The sequence below is a fragment of the Apis mellifera genome, linkage group LG1, assembly GCF_003254395.2.
Source record: "Apis mellifera strain DH4 linkage group LG1, Amel_HAv3.1, whole genome shotgun sequence".
NCBI classification, from domain to species: domain Eukaryota; kingdom Metazoa; phylum Arthropoda; class Insecta; order Hymenoptera; family Apidae; genus Apis; species Apis mellifera.
The window spans coordinates 2,362,542-2,386,377 of record NC_037638.1 but is presented as its reverse complement, the minus strand read 5'-3'; the positions used below and the strand labels follow the sequence as shown (position 1 = coordinate 2,386,377).

General features: G+C 38.5%; 1 protein-coding gene across 5 annotated transcripts in view; it reads left to right on the top strand.

Annotated features, from left to right (window-relative positions):
- Positions 1–499: 499 nt before the first annotated feature.
- Positions 500–23,836, top strand: part of LOC724238 (paired box protein Pax-6) — a 110,104-nt gene continuing 86,767 nt past the window's right edge. For 3 of the 5 annotated variants that reach the window (XM_006559854.3, XM_016911215.2, XM_016911237.2), the window contains exons 1-2: positions 501–1,426; positions 8,310–8,433. In XM_006559854.3, the coding sequence (XP_006559917.2) occupies positions 8,421–8,433 (13 nt within the window). In that variant the 5' untranslated portion in view covers positions 501–1,426; positions 8,310–8,420. Of the gene's footprint in view, positions 1,427–8,117; positions 8,196–8,309; positions 8,434–23,836 lie in introns of those variants that run through there. The other 2 variants (XM_016911229.2, XM_016911217.2) reach the window with 2 other exon arrangements.

Sequence of the window (23,836 nt, the reverse complement as noted above, 5' to 3'; positions counted from 1 at the left end):
TTCACGAATATCGAATAATCAAATCTCGATGTATCGAATCGCAAAATAAAATTGCTCTTCGAGGAAGAAGAGAAGAAGCCAAAGAGAAGGGAGAGTTTGGAGAGAAGCGAGTGAAAAAAGTACGATCTCATGAAAATAATTCGAAGGCGGACACCGAGGCGTGCAAGCAGGCAGTCGGTCTCCATCTGGCGCGAACTTATCGCACGTACCCCTTTTTCGCCGGGCTGCGTGATTCGGGGTTGAGCGCATGCGCTCCGCTACAACACGCGCCCTCCGATGAGCCTTCCGCACGGTTGAGCATTTCCACCATTCAGAATCGATGATGTCACGAAGCGGAGCCAGCATCCCCACCGTTCCATACAGAGGAGGGTGGTGGTGGCAACGTTGCCCTCCGCCCATTGGTCCAACGTACTCGACGTACCAACACGAATCGCCGGGTCGCGAGCACGACCCAACGAGAGTCCGCAAGTCGTTGCGTGCCAGTCCGTGCGTGTGCTTTACCTAATAATATTTCCACGGCCCGCTAGTGCTCACCGCCGCTTCTCTCTCGTCTTTTCCCGGCTTCTTGGTCTCTCGCCCTTTCTCGTTCGCTCTCCGTCTCTCTCTCTCTCTCTCTCTCTGTCTCATTTTCTGTCTGCCTTTCTCTCTTTCTCTCTCTCTCTCTCTATCTATCTCTCGCTTTCGTTCTATCCCGCTCTGTCGCTACTGTCTTTGTCTCGCTCACGACCGTTCTATAACCCCCGTGTGTGGAGGTTCGCACGGGGGTCTCTTCACAGAGAGAGAGCCAAGAAAGCAGAAGAATCACGCTGCAGAGCAGCACGTGTGCTGCGCTCGTACGGATCGTACGAGCCACCCCCGTACATATTACACATTTCTGCGTGCACATTCGGAGATCCAGGTTCCAGGATCTTGATCGCGAACGATCAGTTGCTCGCGATATATCGAAAAGGAGAGAAAGAGCGCACGGTCTCGATAATCGATACACGTCTCGATTCGATACTGCTCGTCTTGGATCGAATCGATTCGATCTGTGGAGAAAAGTGCATATGGCGAACGCGATCTATTTCGAATCGTCGAAGTACGATCGATAAATACACGTAATATTCGGGAATATCGAAGCTGAATATCGATCTCCCCGGTTAGAGAGATCGATCGATCGATCTTCGTACTCTCTCGGTCTGTTCCGACTTGATCCGGTGTTGTTCGTCGAGTTGGAAGAGTTGCGTGCGGGATTTCGTAACAGTGTTTGGGACACGTGAGAGTGGACTGTAGCGGTCTGAACATCGCGCCGTCACGTGCTTTCGTGAAAATTGTACCAAAGTGCACCATCGTGTGACGATACCTATACGTTGCCTATACCGGATTCATCGTGCTACTCTCTGAGAACGGTGATTGGGAGGACAGCGTCGGCCGACGGCAGCTTTTGGTACGTAATCACGTGACTTGATTTGTTATTTATCGAGTTTACGTATTGTTTAACAATTTTAACAATTCTACGCGAAAAGATTGATTGTTATTTACGTAACGTGTATAGATACGGTAAAGAGTTCGTCGGTAAAGATCTTTTGAAAATCGAACGTAAAGTTCGATGATTAGGTTAGGTTTTATCATTTACGAATAATCAAGAATTTCGTAGAGTTCGTTGTATGTATTTCATGTTTGTTGTTAATTATATAATTTTTGCTTAAATTTGTTCGTTGGATTATCTTTTTGCGATTCGAGAAAGATGTTTTATAAATAATCCAATTTGGAACTCTTGCGAAGTACGAAGTACACGAAAGAACGAACGTAGGAAAGTACGAAGTGTATCGATTATTTCAATGATTCGTATTTCTGTGGTACGTAAATCTTTCGAATAACATCTTTTATAATATTACATGTTTTTTAATATTATTTCTACAATCACTGTTATAAGATCTAAGAAAAATATTAAAATATTTGTCGATAAATTGCTTTTCACGTCGTAATATTTTAATTCTTGAAATATTCTCAATAATTACGAATAATAGAATTAATCATACTCTATATTTTAAACGTTGAGAAAATCTTATTAAAGAAATACAAACAAACAAAATTTACGTTTAAAATCAAGATTCTCGTATGTTCGTATCCAATAATCAGTTGATAGAAAATTACTCGATTCAGATCATTAATGTTGAATCGAGAGAAGTTATTAATTGATCGAGCAATAAAAACCCGAGTTAATTGCTTTATTACTCTTGAGAAGTAGGTATTAATTCAGTTGATTGAATTTTCAACCTTGTTCAAAAGTGACTAATGAGAGCAAATCTTCTTCTACTTAGGTTAACACGATTTCGTAATAATTTACTTTCGAAACAGATTATTGATTCTCGACGTAAGATACTTTTTTCTTTAAATAACAAAAATAAATACTTTTTACGAAACAACTTCATTGCTAAACTAAATTTTTCTCTCTCTCTCTTCGAATATTACGATATCGAAACAATACTCGACACGCAACGTTTTAAATTAAAAATCCACACGATTTTTCCTTTTCATAAACGAAACTTCAATCGTTGAAACGACGTAGCGTACAAATCCATTCCCTACAACACGATAATCGAGGTATTATGCAAAAAGAGACACAATCTTTTTCTTTTCGTATTAAACCATTTCACCATTCGTTCCCATCGTTAAACTCGTTCGCGTCAAAAGCGGCGTGTTCTCCCGCGTAATCGGTTTTCGAGAAAACGTGACTCTCTCTCTCTCCGGCGTAAACACGCTAAATACTCACCCCTTGGCGCGTCGCCGAAAGGAGGAAGCAACCCTCGCGCTTGTCTTGCCGCTTAATAGTCGGTATCAGCGGTGAACGCGAGTACGCGATGCGTGTGCGAGGATGCAGATTGCATACACGTAGCGTATAATACAGCTTAAGGCACAATACGCTCTCTATGGGCGCGCTATATCAGGGATAAATGTGATTGAACGGTACGTTGGGCCCTGCTCTCTCTCTCTCTCTCTGTTCCGTTTCTCCCGCTTTTCAACCAACCGCGCATCCCTTTCCCACTCCGGCTCCACACTCCAGGCTGAGATTTTTTTTCAGAAAAAAAATTGCTTAAAAATCTACAAGCCAACGTGTATTAATAATTAATTTAATAAGATGAATCCTTTCGTTTAATACGTCGAAAAAATTATTTCTGTATATTTAACGAGATTTAGAATTTAATTTCTTGACTCTGTTTCTTAATTGGAGATTATTATCAATTTTGAAAGCTACTTCGCATTTGTCTTCGGATGGATGACGAAAGAGGGATATTTTTCGCAAATAAGAATGATTTATCCTTTCCTAGTTGCGTCTAGCTGCACACCCCGGCAATATCTGTCTGCCTGGCGTATCCCTCTCCTCTCTCTTTCATCGCATCGCTGGCACACTATTACGGTGTAATTAGGCAACAGACTACACGACTCGGCCGTGTAAAGCCCGTGAAGCGAAACGGGCTCCCGTATATTCCGCGGTGAATGCCTCGAATGCACAAGTGTTGGACACCCCGCGGTGACATTCGGCGCGCGCATTGTGCGATCTCTGCCAGGTTTCCTCGAGTCGAGGGTTCGTTGTTCGCTGCCTTTCCTGCCTGCGGTTCGCTCCGTTTCGACGCTTAAAAATTGTTTTCCACACCACCCTTCGTCCTTCGCCACGCCACGCGTAGTTGGACAGATCGATGAGAGCCGATCGATTCTACGACCCTTTACGCTCCATCTGCCTTTGAACAATCGGAAAGATCGAAGCAAATTGGCGCAAGTAGTTTGAGATGGTTGAGTATATTCGAGATGGATTAAATTTTAAATTGTATTAAAAAATACGTCGAGTAAAGTATCGGTGAAAATTATTATAATTATTTCTGAGAGAAAGTTAGGATAATTCGCGAGTGATGAAAGGGTGATTCGTTGTAAGAACGCGCGTAAGTAAGAGATTTTCCCGGCGGAATTGCATTAAAGCAAATCGTTTTACACGCCTCGAGCGGCTTCCATAAGATCTATAATCGTTTAACGGCCAGTTAACTATACATATTATTAACGTGTCGTTAAGCAGCTGTGGATTATCGTGTTAAATGATATACATATACGTATTTAACGTTGCATTAACGTTGATCAATGGACCATCCGATTTTATTTTATACGTAAAAACTCCCGTTTTAACGGGAAAATAAATTATCCTAAATTCGTTAAATTCTCTCCTTTATCCTTTTCCTTTACACGACCTGGTGAAAAATGACACCTTCACTTTAAAACTCCTTTCCTCTAAGTTTCATCAATTATACAATTTATTATACGTATAAAAGTAGGAGGATAATAACAATATTAACTCGATCTTTTAAAATTGTCGATATATAATTTTGAAAAACAGACATCCGTGGAAGAGATATTTTTTTTCACAAAATTCACACACACACACCTGCCGTATCTCTCACGCGATAATGGAAATAGCTTTTTAAACCGCGATATTAAAAAAAAAAAAAGGGCAAACAAAGAGGCGAGGATCGCGTAATCGCGTTAAACTCGGATAAATTCACAATTTCGCCACCCTTCCCCGCCGCTAGTATTATTAATTAATGCGCGTAAGCGGGACAGAATGGCGGCAGGAAGTCGCAGTTAATTCCCGCGGGTGTATTACACGGAGGGGGTGGATCGGAGAGCGGCGCTGCCGGTTTGGTGGTGATGCTGCACGCCATTAACAGCGTTTCGCCGGAAATGTGAAGCGTAATGGGCCGCCGCTAGGCTCTCGCGGATACGCGAGACCTGTTACGAGATCCGTATATCCCATTCTCGTGTCGTTTCAACAAGTCGAGGAGTCCAAGATTTTCCCTTCCCAAATTTTTTTATATCCTCCTTTAATATTATATTGGAGAGTTAAGAGATTATTTTCACTTGGCTTGTGTAAATATAATTTATTTTAATTAGGTAGTTGGATATCGAGATACGATGATGAGTAATGGATTGGTGAGTGAGAACAAATTGAGGAATGGTAGTCGAGTGAGAGGTCGAGGTAAATCGACAGACTTGGTGTCTTGTAAACAGAGGCACGATCTTGTTTGCGCTCAGTTGCGCATAATCCGAGGTAATCCTCTTGCGAATACCTTTCTCCTCTTTATCTCCTCTTTCTCTCTCCTTCTTCCCGATCTTTTCCTTTCTTCTTTTTTTATTACAAAACGATCATAATCTGTTCAACGTATCGTGTACAAATATATTTATTATTTTATTACGATTTCGAATTCGTCATCGTTCTCCTTTTTTTCTTCTTCTTTTTTGCTAGATAAAACAAAATGCTAGATAAAACTTCGTCTTCCTTCCTTCTCGAATCTTTCGATCCATGGAATCATCGTCCGTTTGACGGCTGGTTTTATTCAACGACGGGCGGTTAAAATCGTCGATTCACGCTACTTGTTCCGCGATGAACCGTTTCGAATAATAAAGGCAGTCGGCGACGATGAACCGTGTGTTTCGCGTTTCGTTTTTTTTTCTCTTCTTTTTTTTTTTTTTTTTTTCTTTCCACGCAACCCCGCCCCATTGAGACGCGAGACCAACCCTCTGTCGCTCCGACAGCTCCGCTGAAAAATAACGATTTCAGGATTTATTGCGTCCTAATTAGTTCATTACTCCCCCTTCCTCTCCTTCTCTCCTCTCCCCCTCCCCCGTCTTTTCATCTCGTCGCGCGGCTCACAAAGCAACGCGTGTGCACGACAGACACTTTGCGCGTTTTCTTTCTTTTTTTTTTTTCTCTCCTTTTTTTTTATTAACTTTACCTTTATCGCGGATTACATCCCCCCTCCGGCCGCCCCCTTCCCCTTTGAACGAAAACGAATCATTGTTCGCTCGACGAAGATTCTTCTCTCTTCCGCCTCGTTCCCTCTTCTCGTTTCATTTATTCCCCAAAAGACACTTTGAAGCGTATTATTCCGTAAATCTTCACCTCCCCCCTCCTCCCCGAAATTTTACCTGGCTCGAACGAAAGTTTAAATTAAAAATTTTTAAATTCTGACTAATATGTTTTTGATAAATATATGTATTTTCTTTGGTATTCGTTATAGAAGAATCAACGAACGTCGACTAATGAAAGATTCTTTGAATCTTTTTACTTGGTTCAAACGAAAGTTTAGATTAGAAATTTGAAATATTGACTAATATATTTTTGATAAAAATATGTAGATATATATATTGATCAATAAAAGATACTTTGAACCTTTATATTTGGTTGAAACGAAAGTTTAAATTAGAAATTTGAAATATTGACTAATATATTTTTGATAAAAATATGTAGATATATATATTGATCAATAAAAGATACTTTGAACCTTTATATTTGGTTGAAACGAAAGTTTAAATTAGAAATTTGAAATATTGACTAATATATTTTTGATAAAAATATGTAGATATATATATATTGACCAATAAAAGATCCTTTGAACCTTTCAAACTCTACTTTTGATAAAAATATGTATACATTTTTTTCGGTATCAGAAAAGAATTAACGAACGTCGATCAATAAAAGATCCTTTGAACCTTTCAAATTTTAGTTGGTCGGAACGAAAGTTTAGATTAAAAATTTGAAATATTGACTAATATATTTTTGATAAATATATATTTTTTTCAAAGAAGAATTAACGTCGACCAATGAAAGATCCTTTGAATCTTTCAAATTCTATTTGGTTGAAACGAAAATTTAGATTAAAAATTTGAAATATTGATTAATATATTTTTTTTTATATATACATTGACCAATAAAAGATCCTTTGAACCTTTCTACTTGATCTGAATGAAAGTTTAGATTAAAAATTCGAAATTCCGACTAATATATTTACTTGCAAAACAACATTGAAACGTGTTCGCACTGTTAAACAGTGGATACCTCTAACAAAAGAATCATAGGATTAATTACAAAGCAACTAAAAAAATATATATCAAGATACGCGTATTATAACATTTATTTACATTCCTCCTTCACCCTTCCACAAGTCTATACCCCCCAAATAGCGCGACGATCAACAAATCCCTTTACAATAATAATAACATACAAGTATATTATATCTCTCGAAATCCCACGAGACCTCATCGAGGGTTCGAAGGAAGTGCTCCTCCTCCCCCTTCGCTAGATCAAGAAGAGGAAGAAAGAAGAGAAACAGAGACAACCTCCTCGATCGATTCTCGATTTCGTTCTTTAATTATCCCTCCTTTTCTCCTTTCTTTCCTTTTTTTTCTTCAAATCCACACGATGCGTCGACGGGGAGGCGAGGGGGTAATTACGAGCACTCGACGCGACGTCGTGTGACGTTGCGAAAATAAGAGAATATATATATATATATACACACGTGTCTAAGCTTTTGAAAAAAATAAAAAAAAGGATTTTCGCGGAGGAAGGCATTGTGCTCCCTTAAACTCTCTCTCTCTATCTATCTATCTGTATCTCTGTCTCTCGCGAGGAGACGCGCCCGATTCTTTTGCTCAACAAGTCGTGGCTTCTCTAGAGGGAACTCGTTACACGGATGGAGCCAATTAGAATCGAGGGACACCTTTTCAATGTTTGTCGCGCGGTAATTATGGGAACCGCTTCTTCTTCCCATTCGGATTAATACGAACGTCTATTAATTAGGCGTGACTGTGATATCGAGCGGGGGTGAATGGAGCGAGGAAAGGGTGGATGGGGTGCGCGGATGGAGGGCGAAGCACACATACACACACGGCTCGTTGTGGTTTCGTTGAGAGTTCCACGACGAAATTGTTGTTTTCCTTTTTTTTTTTTTTTTTTTTAGGAGAGCGATGTCGATACAGGTTTGTTACTTGGAAATAATTTTTGGAAACGGCTACTTTTCCAAGTATTGAGAGAATAAATTATAGTGGATAGAAAAAGGATATTTATGATAATTTTTCCTTCATTTCTTCCCGTTCAATTTACCTATTGGAATTTATCAGACGATAGAATTTTTGGTAACGCGAAATATATTTGAAATATCGGCGGAGAGTCGATATCGTGGGAGAGGAATAGAAGATCGATTAGAATCGACACTTGCGCAGATAAAATAGATTTACACAGGTGTCGATGATACACGAGGTGTATTTTTGAGAAATAGCGCGGGGCTAATCTCAGAAGTCGTGCGCCGTTAAGTGGGAAAAGATGTTCGAGCAGGAAACTTGATATTCTCTTTTCAATCTTATAAATATACTTTTTCTCTATTAACGCCGTATGTTTCAATTTACGTTTTATCTTTTTGTATATAATTTGTCGTAAGAAAATATATATATATATATATATACACATTTTTCCGTTGGATGACGTGAAAATTCGATTGTTCCAGTGACCGGAAGTGCCTAAAGGCCCGAAGATTCTGCCTTCGCAGCAGCTGGGCGCTGCGGTCGCTCCATGGCCGGGCGCCACCGGCCTCCTAGCCTCTGTCACCGCTGACGACATGGCACACAAAGGTAAATTCCTTCCTTCTATCTGCGTAATTGAAAAAATAGTGGACAAAGTATCGATGGTTAGAGCAGGTCGTGAATGTCATACATACAAGTCTAATATAAATATCCAAAGTACGGTACAATAAGAGAGTTAAAGGGTACAGTGATTAAATTTTAGAATTTTAACTAAAAATTTAAGTTCGTTAAGTAATTTAGAGACAGTTGTTATTTCGTTAATTCGTTCATTCAATTCTTCGATTGAATTTATCATGCTATCTTTGTACAGTCAACGTACTATTTAAATTAAATTCATGAAACTAAGGTCTAAAATTAAAATTAAAACAGGATATGTTTTTGACAAACAGGTGAATAATATATATTTGCCGAGTTTCTTTAAGTTATATAAATTTATAATTATATTATTCAAAATATAATTTTATTAGTAATCTAGTCTAATTATTTCTATATTTTATTAATTAAAATATACATTTTTATAGGAAAATAAAATATTAAATTTAAATCATTATTGATTATAAACTAAATTATTAAATTATTTAAATTAAAGGAATTACATAAGGGAATTATATAAGGATTACAAGTTTTATCAAATTTAAGCTCCATTTTCTAAAGAATTCTACGTAAAATTATAGGAAAATAAAATATTAAATTTAAATCGTTATTGATTATAAACTAAATTATTAAATTATTTAAATTAAAGGAATTACATAAGGGAATTATATAAGGATTACAAGTTTTATCAAATTTAAGCTTCATTTTCTAAAGAATTCTACGTAAATAATTCATACGTGACAAATTGAAAGTGTATGCACTGTTATATGAAAACTCAAGCTTCTTTTCTTAATTTCAATCACCGCTTTCTTCAGCAAAAATAATTAATAATTGTCTAAGAAATTACGATCTCAAATTTATTATTAACGAATTCTACGTAAATAATTCGTACATGACAAGTTGAAGGTGTATGCAACTCAAGCTTCTCTTTTTAATTTCAACGATCGCTTTCTTCAGCAAAAATTAATAATTGTCTAAGTTATAAGTTTTATCAAATTTAAACTCTATTTTCTAAAGAATTCTACATAAATAATTCATACGTGACAAATTGAAGGTATATGCACTGTTATATGAAAACTCAAGCTTCTCTTTTTAATTTCAACCATCAGGATTGAATTTTTCTTCAGGAAAAATAATTAATTGTCTAAGAAACTAAGATAATTTCAAATTTATTATTAACGAATTCTACATAAATAATTCGTACATGACAAGTTGAAGGTGTATGCAAGCGTCTCTTTTTAATTTCAACCATCAGAGTTGAATTTTTCTTCAGGAAAAATAATAATTATCTAAGAAACTAGGATAATTTCAAATTTATTATTAACGAATTCTACGTAAATAATACGCGACAAGTTGAGGTATATGCAACTTTTCTTTTTAATTTCAACGACCGCTTTCTTCAGCAAAAATAATTGTCTAAGTTATAAATTTTATCAAATTTAAGCTCCATTTGCTAAAAAATTCTACGTAAATAATACCTCAATGACAAATTGAAAGTGTATGCAATTCAAGCTTCTCTTTTTAATTTCAACGATCGTTTTCTTCAGCAAAAATTAATAATTGTCTAAGAAATTAGGATCTCAAATTTATTCTCAAAATTATATATTATTTTATACTCGTAATAATTCGATTAATACTGGCGCACGCTTCATTTTCTTTTCAAAGACGACTCGACTCGTCCTTTCCCTTTTTTCAAATTTCCCGCCACGACTCTTCAGATTTCTTCAGACTTAAAACCTCGCGAAGCTCGATCGAATTAATATCCGATATGCATGCTGCGTTGGATGGGAAGAGATAGAGAGGAGGGGGGAGGGGCGAGGAAGCAGGAAATAGCCGTGAAGCCGAATCGAAACGTCCGAGGAGCGTGGAGGGGGTTGCCTCGGTTGATGGCTGAGGCGTTTAACCCCATTAGTCCTGAATGGAAGTTCATCCTCTCTCTTTCACCTCGCCTTTCCAAGTTTCCCTCCTCCCTCTTAACACGGGAAAAGGGGTCCAAAGAGGATGGAACAGACGACGTCTCAAGGCTCTTTCCAAACCCGACACCGGCCCCTGCCCTGTGAAACTGGCTGCTGCTCACTTCACGTATTGATTTCCATTCTCTTCTACGCCTTCCTTCGTAGGCCGAAAATCGTCGACGTCTCTCAGTTCCGCCGGACTTCTTCGCGAAGAAGCTCGATTTCGTTTCAGAGAATTTCAAGGATATTTTAATATGCTAGAAAAAGGAATTTCACGGTTTTGTCCATCGAGAAGAATAAAGAAATTCGAATCGAGAAATTATTTCATCGTGTTCTCACCTTCATTCAAAAGTATAAATCGAGTAGCATTTTCCATAGGAAGGGATTTGTCCAAAAGTCTGATCTGAACCCTTTCGCTTTCTTAGATTTCTATAAGATCGAGAGGAGGAGGAGGAGGGAAGGCGACAGATCCCTCCTCGGTTTTACGATCTCGAGGAGAAATTAGGTCGTTCCGGGTTTAAGGTTCCCCTTCTCGGCGCGGGGGATGGCAAGGTGACGCGTTAAATGGTCGACGGGGATTAAATCGCGGAAGAGTGTAGATTGTGCTGGAATATCCACGAGTTATCCGACCGAGCGCGGCTGCGTTAAGTTGGCGTTTAAGCTCGTCGAGGCCTCGGCCACCGTCGGATCGTCGACTGGGTTTCGATCGTTCCTTCCTCCTCGTCTTTATTTCACGAATGAATCAGACACATCTCTAACTTTCCTTCTCTTTTCTTGAGATTTTTGTAAATAGATAGATTCCAATGATTTGGAGTCGAATCGATGGAATCGATTGATTAATGAGTATTAAAATGGTTAATTAAAAGAAGAATTAGAATTCGTGAAGTTTCCCCTCGAGTTCGAATAAACCAATCTTGGAATCTTCGATCGCGATTCTTACATTTCTTCCATTCTCTTTAAAATAAATTTATGTATTTGAAAAGTATTTTACAAAGAGGAAAGATATTTTGGTCTAAATTCGTCAGCTCTGCTATTTTAATTTCAACCAAATTTGAACGAGATAATCTGAATATGTGAATGGATATCTTACAAATCTTTAATCGATCGAGATTAAAATTCGAAAGCAAAAAAAACTGTAAACAAAACAGAATCGAATACATTCCTCGAAACACGCATCGCAGAGACATCGATTCGTCCCATGGATCATGCCCTCCCCTCACCTTTAACCAAACACACGAACAAGGGGAAACGAAGGAGAGGGGTGGAAGTTGGAGAGCGTCGCGCGATTTCCGGAAGCGATACACGCGCGTTGGAAACGCGTCGAGAGACGAATCGTGTTGGATGGCGGCAGTTAAAGAGGGGGTGGAGGACTCGGAATAAGAATAAAAGGGAGAATCCTCGTTCTTTCTTGTATGGTAAGCAGGAGAGGGAGAGGTGAAAAAAAAAGGAGGGTGGACGGGATGGTGGCATCGATCGTAACGTCGCCAGGAGGACGTTTTTTCCTTCTTACGAATTCGAGAGAGAATATTACACGAATTCGAGATCAAAGATGTATCCATAACCTCGCGATTTGAAGAAGAATTTTTCACGCGAGGCTTTCGAATAATTTTTCGAAGGGTTAAACAGTTAAACAAAAGATATCTCGATCCTCTTCCAACGTTGGATAATAAAAACAGATTCTAATTCGTGTAATTATCGCGAATGAAGGTGAAGATGTATCCACCTCGTGATTTTTGTGAAGAAGAATTTTTCACCCGAAGCTTTCGAGTAATTTTTCGAAGGATTAAACGAAGGATATCTTGATCTTCTCCAATATTGAATAATAAAAAACAGCATGTTGGAAGAAACAGTTTCTAATTCCTGTATGATCATCGAATGAAGGCGAAGATATATCCATAACCTAACCTAACCTAACCTAACCTAAGCTCGCGATTTTTGCGAAGAAGAATTTTTCACGCGAGGCTTTCGAATAATTTTTCGAAGGATTAAATGAAGGATATCTCGATCCTCCCCAATATTGAATAATAAAAACAACGTATTAGAAGAAACAGTTTCTAATTCCTGTGTGATCATCAAATGAAGACAAAGATATATCCATAACCTAACCTAACCTAACCTAACCTAACCTCGTGATTTTTGCGAAGAAGAATTTTTCACGCGAGGTTTTCGAATAATTTTTTGAAGGGTTAAATAGTTAAACGAAAGATATCTCGATCTTCCCCAATATTGAATAATAAAAACAACGTGTTAGAAGAAACAGTTTCTAATTCCCGTGTGATCATCGCAAATGAAAGCGAAGATATATCCATAACCTAACCTAACCTAACCTAACTAACCTAACCTAATCTAACTTAACTTAACCTAACCTAAGCTCGTGATTTTTGTAAAGAAGAATTTTTCACGCGAGGCTTTCGAATAATTTTTTGAAGAGTTAAACGGTTAAACGAAAGATATCTCGATCCTTCTCCAATGTTGGATAATAAAAACAGTTTCTAATTCGTGTAATTATCGCGAATGAAGACGAAAGTATATCCATAACCTCGCAATTTTTGCGAAGAAGAATTTTTCACGCGAGGCTTTCGAATAATTTTTCGAAGGGCTAAACGAAGGATATCTCAATGTTGAGGCTTTCGAATAATTTTTCGAAGGGTTAAACAATTAAACGAAGGATATCTCGACGTTGGATAATGAAAACAGTTTCTAATTCCCGTGCGATCATCGCGAAGAATATTTCTCGGGAAATATAAGGAGACGAGCGTTTTTCAACGGCCGAGAAAGACAATCTCTCTCTCTCTCTCTCTCTCTCTCCCTCTCTCTGTGTCTCTTTGCAGAAGCGTCAGGGTACAAAAGGAACGAGGTGCTTCTTCTTCGCCTCGGCTAAGAAACGGGAGCAGCAACTGTTCCCTGTGCAAACACATCGTTTCCACCGACGACTCTTCTAACTGTTAAACGAAGTAAAAGAAGGAAAGAAAAAAAAAGAAAAGAAAGAGAGAGAAAGAAGAAAACAGAGACAAAGAAGTATCGGAAGGAAAAGAGGAGGAGGAGGAGGAAGAAGTGGAGGAGCAAAAGGAAGAAGGTATCCTCTCCACGCAGAGGATCCATCTCTCTCTCTCTCTCTCTCTATCTAAGAAAAAGTAAAAGAGAGAAAGAGAGAGAGAGCTTTGAAATTCCACGGCTACCTTCACAACGACACCCCTTTCCCCCGCTGGAGGGAAAATAAAAAAGGGTGTCGGTATTTTTATGCGGAGAGGGGGCAGTTACGAATTAATTGAATGACAGAGGAAGGGAGGGAGAGGGATTGCTCCGTCTCTCGGCCGAGGAAATATGGCTGAACACTGTTGGGGAGGGGGATCAAAGAAGAAGCCTTTCTATCTGTTTTACGTGACTGTCGGCCCATTTTAAACGGCCACCCATTCCTCAGATTCCTTCAGTTTTCTTCCTCCCCCTTCCTTTCCTTCTTTTTTCGAGCAACTCCGCTCTGTTAAGCGTGTCACGTAATATTTAATTCTCACGTACAAATTAAAAAACATAATCAAACCATTTTATCATAAAAGAATATACGTATATTCGCAATTTCTCTTTCCTCCCCAAAAAACAAATCTTCCTCTCTCTCTCTCTCTCTTGAAAGAGCTTAAAAATCTATCTCATCCGATCGAGTTCCAAAAAGCAGAGACTCTCGAAAGACAATCCTCCCCCTCCTCCAATAACGAAGCATCCCCTTCGAATCCAACATATTATATACATATACATATATATATACACGGTAAACCGACGAAGATAGTCGGAGGCGAACAGTCTTGCATCAAGTGTATTCGACTGTAAAATTCCCTCTTCAAACAGAAACGGGTGGCTGGCACATTTGGGCGGCGGCCGGCTACGGTCCGAAGGTTGGAAAAGATGAGAAGGCCTTTGAGGAGGTGGAGGAGGAGGTGGGGAGGGGAGGTGACCCAAGAGGAATTCCTAAGCCAGCCCGGAATACGCGGGAACGGAAGGGAAAGGGAGGGGGGGTTGTACACCGCGAAAAGGAGAAAATTCAGCGTTGTAACAACGCGGCACACGTACGAAATGGGTCGATAGATTGGATTGGACGAGGCTGTAAAAGTGGTGGATCCTTGTTGCAACAATCGAAGGACTGTTGGGAGGATGAGCTCGTTGAGCTCGCGACGAGGTATATACTTTTTGAACGGGAAAGAAATGAGAATCGAGGGAAATTTTCAGAGGAGATTTCTTCGTGCGTGGAATCGTATTGTGAGAATTGTTGGAATTTTTTTGTTAATAAGGGATTAAGAGTTAAAATGAAGATATAGATGAGGAGTAAGAATAAGGAAGAAATGGGAGGATAATTTATTCTTTTTTTTTCCTGATAAGGAATGTAGTATAATATTAATCGAAATTGTGAAGAGGTAAGAGTTATTCAAAATTGTTGATCGATATTTTGTTTCTTCACAGAGAGAAGCGATTAGTTTGAGAAAGAAATTTTCGTGAGAGGATTAAGATGTTCCACTATTCTTTTTCTATTTCGCGCGACAAGAAATTGGTATCGATTGGTCGAAATTGATCTTGGAAATTTACAAGGAGATACTCTTTTTAAAACCATTGATGGTTGAAGAAATAATTGAAAATTTCGTATAATAAATATATCGAAGCAACTTTATTAAAATTAAAATCTTTCTCCATCTGGAACAATCTTTGGAATTTTTGGAGTAACATTGGAAATTATTAGATCCCTTTCGATAGCTACTTTTTCAACACGCAAGAAGAACAACGTTGATCCATTGAAAAAATAATTAATTAAAATTAAAATGCTTGAAGTAACATTTATTATCGATTCGCTTTTCATATAATCCTATTATTACAATTATTTTGAGTAAATTATCTTCCAACTTGTGGAAGCAAGTTCGACTATTAAATTTTCCCTGTCACTGAGTGAAAGATGGACGAATAACGTGGACAATGACGTGATGAAATAGCGTCGATGAGAAGAATTTCGAGAAACGAGATATACTTAAGTCTTAATGATAAAAAATATTTTTCCTTTGAGAAAGAAGAATCCGTTATTTTCCTCGATGCCATTCGTCCGACGGTTGGATTCTAAATCCGTTGCAAATTTAAAAAGCAACGTAGCGTCGAATTTATCTCTTCACCGCCATTTTAAACGTAACATTGAATACACAGCTTGTGCCATGAGTTGTAAATTCGATCTTTATTCGATCGATAAATATGAAAGGAAAAATAGACGTAATTTTCAAAACCGATATTTTAAAATGAATCAAATCAATCAATAATAATTATTGAATAAATATTTCATTGTCTTACTTTGAGAATAAAGAAATTAATCAGATTCGGATAATCACTCAATTTTAATTATTATTTCCTTATTTGAGAGAAGTGAACAGGAATCTATCTTTACTTCGAACTTAACTTTACAATTTGATAATTTTATTTTCATTTTAAGTTAGAACAATCCAAGAAAGTTTAGTTAATTGACACTCGTAATCGAATATTAATTACACTTATAAATTAAACTAAAAAAATAAACAAATTTTTATATCTCGACAGGTTAAAATTTCCTCCGATCTTCGAAGGCTTCACCGAACGAATGCAAAATAATCGGAATATAAAAATTTTCGAGCGAACGAATTTTAATATTTATTTTATTTTTTTCTCCACGTCGTATCGATTCGACCGATAATTTACGGAAGGATTGGCGCGAATGCGACACGATAAATCCGGTGAAAGGGCAGCGTTAAAAGGAACACCCGATCGTCTGACCTCTCCCCTCCACCCCCTCCTCGCCCGTTAAATCAGTGAAACGATCGCGACGGCCGTGAAGAATCCATGAAATTCCCATCGCAATAGGTTCGCGTGCTGACAATGGGGCGAGGGGTGGTCGCCCTTCTTTTCTTTCGCCCCGTTAATGAGCTTCCGCGCTAATGCACCCTCACTCCCCTCCCGCCACTTTTCACTTTCCTTTTCCTCCCGCGAAAAAATGGATACCTCGTTCAAACGAGTCCTTCCCAATTTTATTCCCAATTTTTTTAACGGGCGATGCATTCTTTTTCTCTTTGTGTATATTAAAACATGAATCGAGATTAATACGTTTACAGATAAATTGTGCATCGATAAAAATTTTTCCTTCCATCTCTCGTATGTTTAAATTATCCTATCTTCGAGTACAATATAAATAGAATTCTTTGGAAAAAGGATATTTTATTTTATCGACTCATTCGTTTCGTGATAATCAATACGATGAATGAAGAGCGAAATAAAGCTAGGAAAGCGCGTTGAGAGAGGGAGGGGAGAAAAGTGGACAGGATTTCCACAAAAGGGATCTGACGAAGAGAGAGAGAAGGAATGGCACACTGAATAAATATTTTGACAAACCACCGCTTGAGAGGGGGGGCAATGGTTTTTTGGTAGCCATGGGTACCGCGTCGACAACTGCCGGCCTAATTTTTCCCCCCCGAACATTTCCGGAGATTACATCGGATTCTCATTGTGCCGGCCCCTAAAGATTCGCCCTTCTACCCGAACGGAGAGATCCGTGTACTTTTTCGATCGAGGAAACCGAGAGTGTCCTTCACCTTGTCCCCTATTTTTTTCTTTTTTTATTTTTCTCCTTTCTTTCGATTTATTTAAACACCAATGATACACTATTCCTATTTGAAGAAAGGAGTCTAATATTGGTATTTTTAAAATTTTCAGAGACATCTTTTCCTTTCCTCTTCCAATTTCCATGTATATTTAATGTTTCTCTTTCGAGGGACCTTGAACCTTAACACTGGAGCTAGAAAAAAATCATTTTATCTCATTTTCCATTAATATCGTCGATTGTCAATTAAACTGGAATTTTCATCCACTCCTCCTCGAGTCGTCGAATCTTTGGCAGACATAACGAATCGTATAAAAGCCGTCCTTCTCTTTTCCCGTTAGCGTATTTTTCGACTTGGATCGATCCACTTCGTTTAGAAAACTCTTTATTCCCAGTCATAACTGGCTCGATACGTAGTGTATATACATATATAGCTTGTCAATTTTTCCTAACAAGATCCGACATTCTAAAAAAGTCTTTGGTTCTCAACTTGGAGGATAGGTTTCTCCTCTTCTTTCATTCGAATGGAATAATTGACATTGGCCTTTCCTTTTTAACTTCTCGAATTAAAGGGGAAGAAGGAACAATTTGATTTCCAACGATAAGAATATTTGAGCCATCAATTTTTCCGTCGTATTTTCTTTTCCCTTTTTTTTTTGGAATATCGAGTATCGTAAGATATTTCAAGAGATTTATTTTTGCTTCCCTGGAAATAAGGTTATTCGAGTATTGGAAAAGGACGAGTTGAGAAATACTGTCGCAAAACGTACGAATCTGAGAACAATTGCACGCCTCTTGTGATATTTATATATATCGGTGGATCAGATTCCACTAACGACAGATCGTTAAATAATCGTCAGGGAAAAAACACTTGGCGTCGTCGAACGCGATCCCTTTGAACGATAGTTTAAATCGCGTTCGTTTCCCTCGCCTTTCAAAATAAAAAAAAGAAAGAAATACGATGTTCAACAAAATATCAAAAGTTTGAAGATCGAAAATTCAAAGTAATTAATTAACGTTAAATCAAATTGATTGACTCCATTAACTGCGAAATTAAAAGCAAATCAAGTATACGATCGAAAAATCTGTATGGAAAAATTCAATGTGCCGAACTATGTGAATAAAGTAAAACCAAAACTTCCGAATGGAAATTTCGTTCGCCTCGATCGTTCTATCCTCCTCCATCGAGAAGAAAAAAAAAAAAGAAAATGGCGTCGACGATCGAGGAAATGCGTCGTTAACGAATGTGAGTTAACGGGACGATAATGAACGTCGTCGCCATTTTTTCGATTTTCCGAAAGCTTCTCCCCCCTTCCCTTCCTTCTCGCCCTTACGCGAGCGGTGAAAATATTTTTTCCTTTTCCCTCGTTCCCCCGAGGAAAGAAAGAAGCCCTCGAGTGGCCCTTCAACTTCACGGTTGTGAAACGGTTCTGGCCCGTTGTACGAGCGCACAATAATAACGATTCCACCCGCGCACCTGCACGGCACGCCAGCCTCCTCGAGGATGACGACGAGGGAGGACCCATCTCGTCCAACAGCCCTGACCTATATACGTGCCTTCGTTACGAACACTGTCGACGATCCAACACTCTCCGAGTGGCTTCGCGCTTTCGCCTCGAGATCGTCGGAGGAATCGTGGGTTGGAGGAAGGGGTTGTTTTGTTGCGAAATCGTTCGATTAAGAGTAGATTCGTTCTGTATATCGGGATGAAAGGAAAAAAAAACGCTGCTCTCTGCGCGTAGATACGAATTTTAGGAAAATTTAAAGGAAGGGTTTTTAATATTTATGCGGTTTTATCGAATAGTTTGTCGATTATAGGAATATATCTTGTATATTTCAAATTTTACGTCATCACTTAATATATATAATTCTTTTTACTACTTGTACCAACGATTTTGTAATAATTTGGAATTTTTTTAGCAATTCAATTTCTATAAAAATTTACATTTATTTACAAACAAATTTTATTATGCAATCACGATAATTTTTCTATATATATTTATATATTCTTTACTTATATATAAATATATAATTTCATTATATAATTTGAAATTTTTTTAGTAATTCAATTTCTATAGAATTTACAAATAATTCTATTATTTACAAATAAATTCTTCAAATTTTAACCTTATCACGATAATCTTTCTATCATTTATATATAAACATGTATAACATAATTTGAAATTTTTTTTAGTAATTAAATTTCTACAGAATCGTTACATTATTATTTACATAATATACTATTATACTTTTCAAATTTTTTAGTAATTCAATTTCTATAAAATCCTTACATCGTCATTTACAAACAAATTCTTCAAATTTTAACTTCATCACGATAATTTTTCTATTACTTATAAATAAACATCATTGTATAACGTAATTTGAAATTCTTTTTACTAATTCAATTTCTACAGAATCATCACTTACATAATACTATCATTTCCAAACAAATTTCTTCAAATTCCACGCGAACAAGAATAACTCCTACACTTACATCATTTCCAATAATATTTCCAACAAAATTCCTCCCAAAAATCTTTTAACCCCCCATCGACAGTTTGGAATCTGTCGTTGACCAGAGAGGAAGCCGGACGACTGGATCGACACCCAGCCATTTCCCACACCCGATCATTCCGATACGTGGGCTAATTATGTCAAAAGCTTCCCCCTCCCTCCCTTCCTCCCTCCCTGGGGGACGCGGACACGAGTCCCATGGGAACAACACGGCGGCCACAATGCCAAGACCCGTTCCACCGTCATTGTGCACCTTGTATTCGCTCGATTGTACTCTCTCTCTCTCTCTCTCTCTTCCCGGCTCCGTTAAAAGACCCCCCCTCTCTCTTCTTTATTTTTATTCCTTCGACCAACGACCCCCTCGTCGTCGTCGCCGTCGTCGTCCCCTTTTTTTCCAGATTTTTCGCGATATCGAAGGGGAAAGGAAGGAAGGGGGAGGGTATATGAATATACGTCCCAGGATTTTCTAGGATTTTCTATGTTTAACGTCTCTTTAACGTCCCTGCGTTGTTGTTGAGCGCGAGGATGGATCGCGACATCGCACGCGGATTACGACACGGGAACATATGTCGTTTCTTATTGTATCGATGATTTTGGATCTCGTTTTTTTTCTATTTCTGTTTAAGGATGGTGGTTCTTTCTGTTTTTTGGTTTATTTTATGTCGAGAAAGATTCGAGGGAGGATTAGAGGAAAATTTACTCTGTTACGAATTATTATGTATGGAAAGAAGTGGAATTTGGATCTCGTTCTTTCTCTCTCTCTTTATTTAAGGATGGTGGTTCTTTCTGTTTTTTGGTTTATTTTATCTGGAGAAAGATTCGAGGGAGGATTAGAAGAAAATTTACTCTGTTACGAATTATTATGTATGGAAAGAAGTGGAATTTGGATCTCATTTTCTCTCTGTCTCTATTTAAGGTGGTGGTTCTTTCTGTTTTTTGGTTTATTTTATTTTATTTTATCTGGAGAAAGATTGGAGGGAGGATTAGAGGAAAATTTACTCTATTTTGAATTATTATATATGGTGGAAAGAAGTGGATTTTGGATCTCGTTCTTTCTCTCTCTCTCTCTCTGTTTAAGGGTGGTAGTTTCGAGGGAGAATTAGAGAATTTACTCAACTCTATTACGAATTATTATGTATGGAAAGAAGTGGAATTAGAAGGAATTGAAATCACGTGTAAGTTCGTTATTTATACTTAACGACAGTTTATATAAATTTCGTATATGAATAATTAAGATAATATATTGTATAATATAATAATATTTCAAGAATGTTTCAGCTCTCGAATGATTATCCATTACTTCGAAAATAATTTCCATGATTGTTTTGAACATTCAAATTACACAAATCTCTCCTTTTTTCGTATCTTCTTTTTCATCAAAATAAAAATTATGGTTTCAAAATTAATCGTATTGATTGATTACGAAATATCTCGAAAATAAGGGAGCTAAATTTATATAATCTTTTTTGTATAAACGATAAAATTATAAATACAGATTTAAAAATTGAATGTTATCCGAACTTATTAACATCTAGTTTTCTTTAGAAATAAATTTAATTCAGATATAAATGTTTCAATTTTTATATTAGAAAATTTACAGGATAAACTATAAGTTTCAAATTTTTATGGAGATAATATTTTAAGATCTAAAATATCCTCCACTCCCAATCATCGCGAATCAACGCGTACCCACGAAATCTTCCTAAAATCTAAAAAACACTCTCCTAAATCTCGGAAAAGACAAACGAACGAACGAACAAACAAACAAACAAAGTCAGCAGAATCGTGCTCGAAATCGTTATCAGCGAGATGGCCGATGGCGGAAGATAACGAGAAGGGTGGGGGAAGGAAGGCCGTGGACGGGCCTTTTCCACAAGGTGCACCCGGAGAAGCGGCTCTGACAGATCCGTTGGCGTGGAATAACGCGTTTACGAGCTCTTTGTCCGCTCCGCTTTGGCCCGCCTCGTGCTACCGTTTCCCGCTACACCTCTCCCTCCCCTCTCTCTCTTGATCCAAATCTATTCGAAGCAGAGAGAGAGAGAGAGAGAGAGAAGGCGCAGGTTGGTTCCCCCAGGTAATTGGATAATTCGGGAACGCGATTAACCGAAAATATTCGCGCGAAAGGAAGAAAGTTGCCGCGCTTTCTTTCTCTTTCCGGATTCAAAATATTTCTGTTCTGGAAAATATGAAGCAAGTACTGTTAGTCTTTCGTCTGAAATAGAGAATTTGAAAATTTTATCGAGGAAAAAAGAAAGTAAGTAAAGTAAATTTAAAACGAATTCGGAAACAAGTCGAACAAAGAAAGAATAAACATCCTCGTGCAAAATAGAAATCTCGAGTGTCGTCGAGAACCACCTTACGAAAACACGTCTCACTCTTGACCAACCACCTCTCGTGTACACGAGAGACCCAACACTCGTGTTCACGGTTGACGCCTTTCGAAGAATCATCATTCCCCTCCGCGGCAGAAGGTGCGTACATCTGGCCGATCCCCTCCCCAGTTACAAATAGGCGATCGAATCGGATGAATCGAGTTGTCAATGCGGAGGCCATTAATAACGCTAATAACTGTCGCTGGCGTTCGAACGTTTCGTGAAAAGCTCCTCTTCCTCTCTCGATCGAGAGAAAAAGAAGGGAGGGAGGGGAAAAGAAAGGAAGAGCGAAGAACCTTTTGGAACGTGGGTCAAAGCGCGCGGCAGATTGGCTACAAACAAGCGACACAACAAATACTCGAGTTCCTCATTGTGTCCCCCATTCGCGAGGATGGTTTCGGGGAGGAGAGAGAGGGATTCCGTGAAGAACTCCTCATTTTCAAAAACATGCCCGCAACAATGAGCCTATTATTACGATCTCTCTCTCTTTCTATTTCTCTTCTCAGTTTTGTCAAAGCTTTTCCCTAAACACTCCCCGGTTCGAAGAATCGCTTCTTACCTGTCGCCGGTCATCTCTTGGCTTGACCCTCGTCAATTCGTTTTCAACTGTGTTAGGTGTCTCAATATAGTAGTAGGTAAGATGTACACGAAGAGAGAGAGAGAGAGAGAGGGACGATTCGACAGAAAGAAGTTTCGCCGACGATACACGGTTATTTTTGTATTGTGAGTCTCGTGTCGTAGGTTGATAGATTGGAATCGGTGGTATTGGCTCGTCTGAGGGGGAATATTATAGATCGGCCTGTTAAAGGTATCGTGTTATTTCCCCGTCGATACGAACGAGTGCAAGATTGATTTATTTTTCCACGATCGAGATCAGATTTTCTTCCTTACTTTCTCTTCCTTTTTTCTTTTTCCATACACGCTCGCTTCTTCTCGCGGAGGAAATAAAGGAAGAAGGAATTTCTTGCATATCTCTTTATTCGAGTGATAAACAGTGTCGTCCCTCGGCCAATTGTTCAAAGTTTGCATTTAAAATCGGCGAGATCGGGAAAGCAAATACATATATATATAGATCGGTCGTTTCCTCTTTCATCCTCTCGAGCGATTATCCTCGCCGAGTGTAGAAACGCTCGGCACCGCGAAGGTACTCGAGGCCAAGTGGGCATCCCTTGACTCGCTCGCTCCATCTCTCTCTCTTCCTCTTTCGCTCCTCCCTCTTAGAAGTTGAGCGGCTTGAAATGGTTCCAGGGGGTGTCTTGTTCATTCATTCCCCGGAAACACTTGTGCGCGGACCCGATTGAGACACCGAGCAACCAGAGATGAACCGACCTTAATAGCCCGCTAACCGTTTGTCACAAGAACGCATTGTAAGGACTTTACAAGTCACTTCCACGCTTGTCGCGAATTTTCCCTCTTTGGATAGAGCAAGCCTAGTTGGATGGAATATCGAATACCTTCTCGATCGTTCCAGAGACGACGATAATTTCCATTTTTCGTATATGAGAAATTAAAGATTTTTGCCATTTGTTAAAATCCATCCTCGAAGAGAGAAAATTACATCATCGAAGTCGAGTTTCGTCCCGATATCTCGATCCGTTGCCAAGATACGAAGAGTCAAAGTTTTTATTCCGTAGCGTCTAACGTATTGGCTGATGGAGATTACGAACGCGCTCGTGACCTATATTTTTCCTTGAAACCCGTAATAATGCGTTTCTCCGGGAATTATGTCTGGTCGGTTGTTTGTTTGGAATTTGAGATGGGTCGGTGAGACGAGATGCGAACGAGATCGAAAATTAACTTTTCTTTACGCGAGGATTACTCGGGAACCGGAAGTCGTATAGAGATAAACAAAGAAGCGTTTTAAAGAACAAGATTTCGCGCTTCCAACGATCGTTCACTCGTCGATAATAAATCATTACATTCGA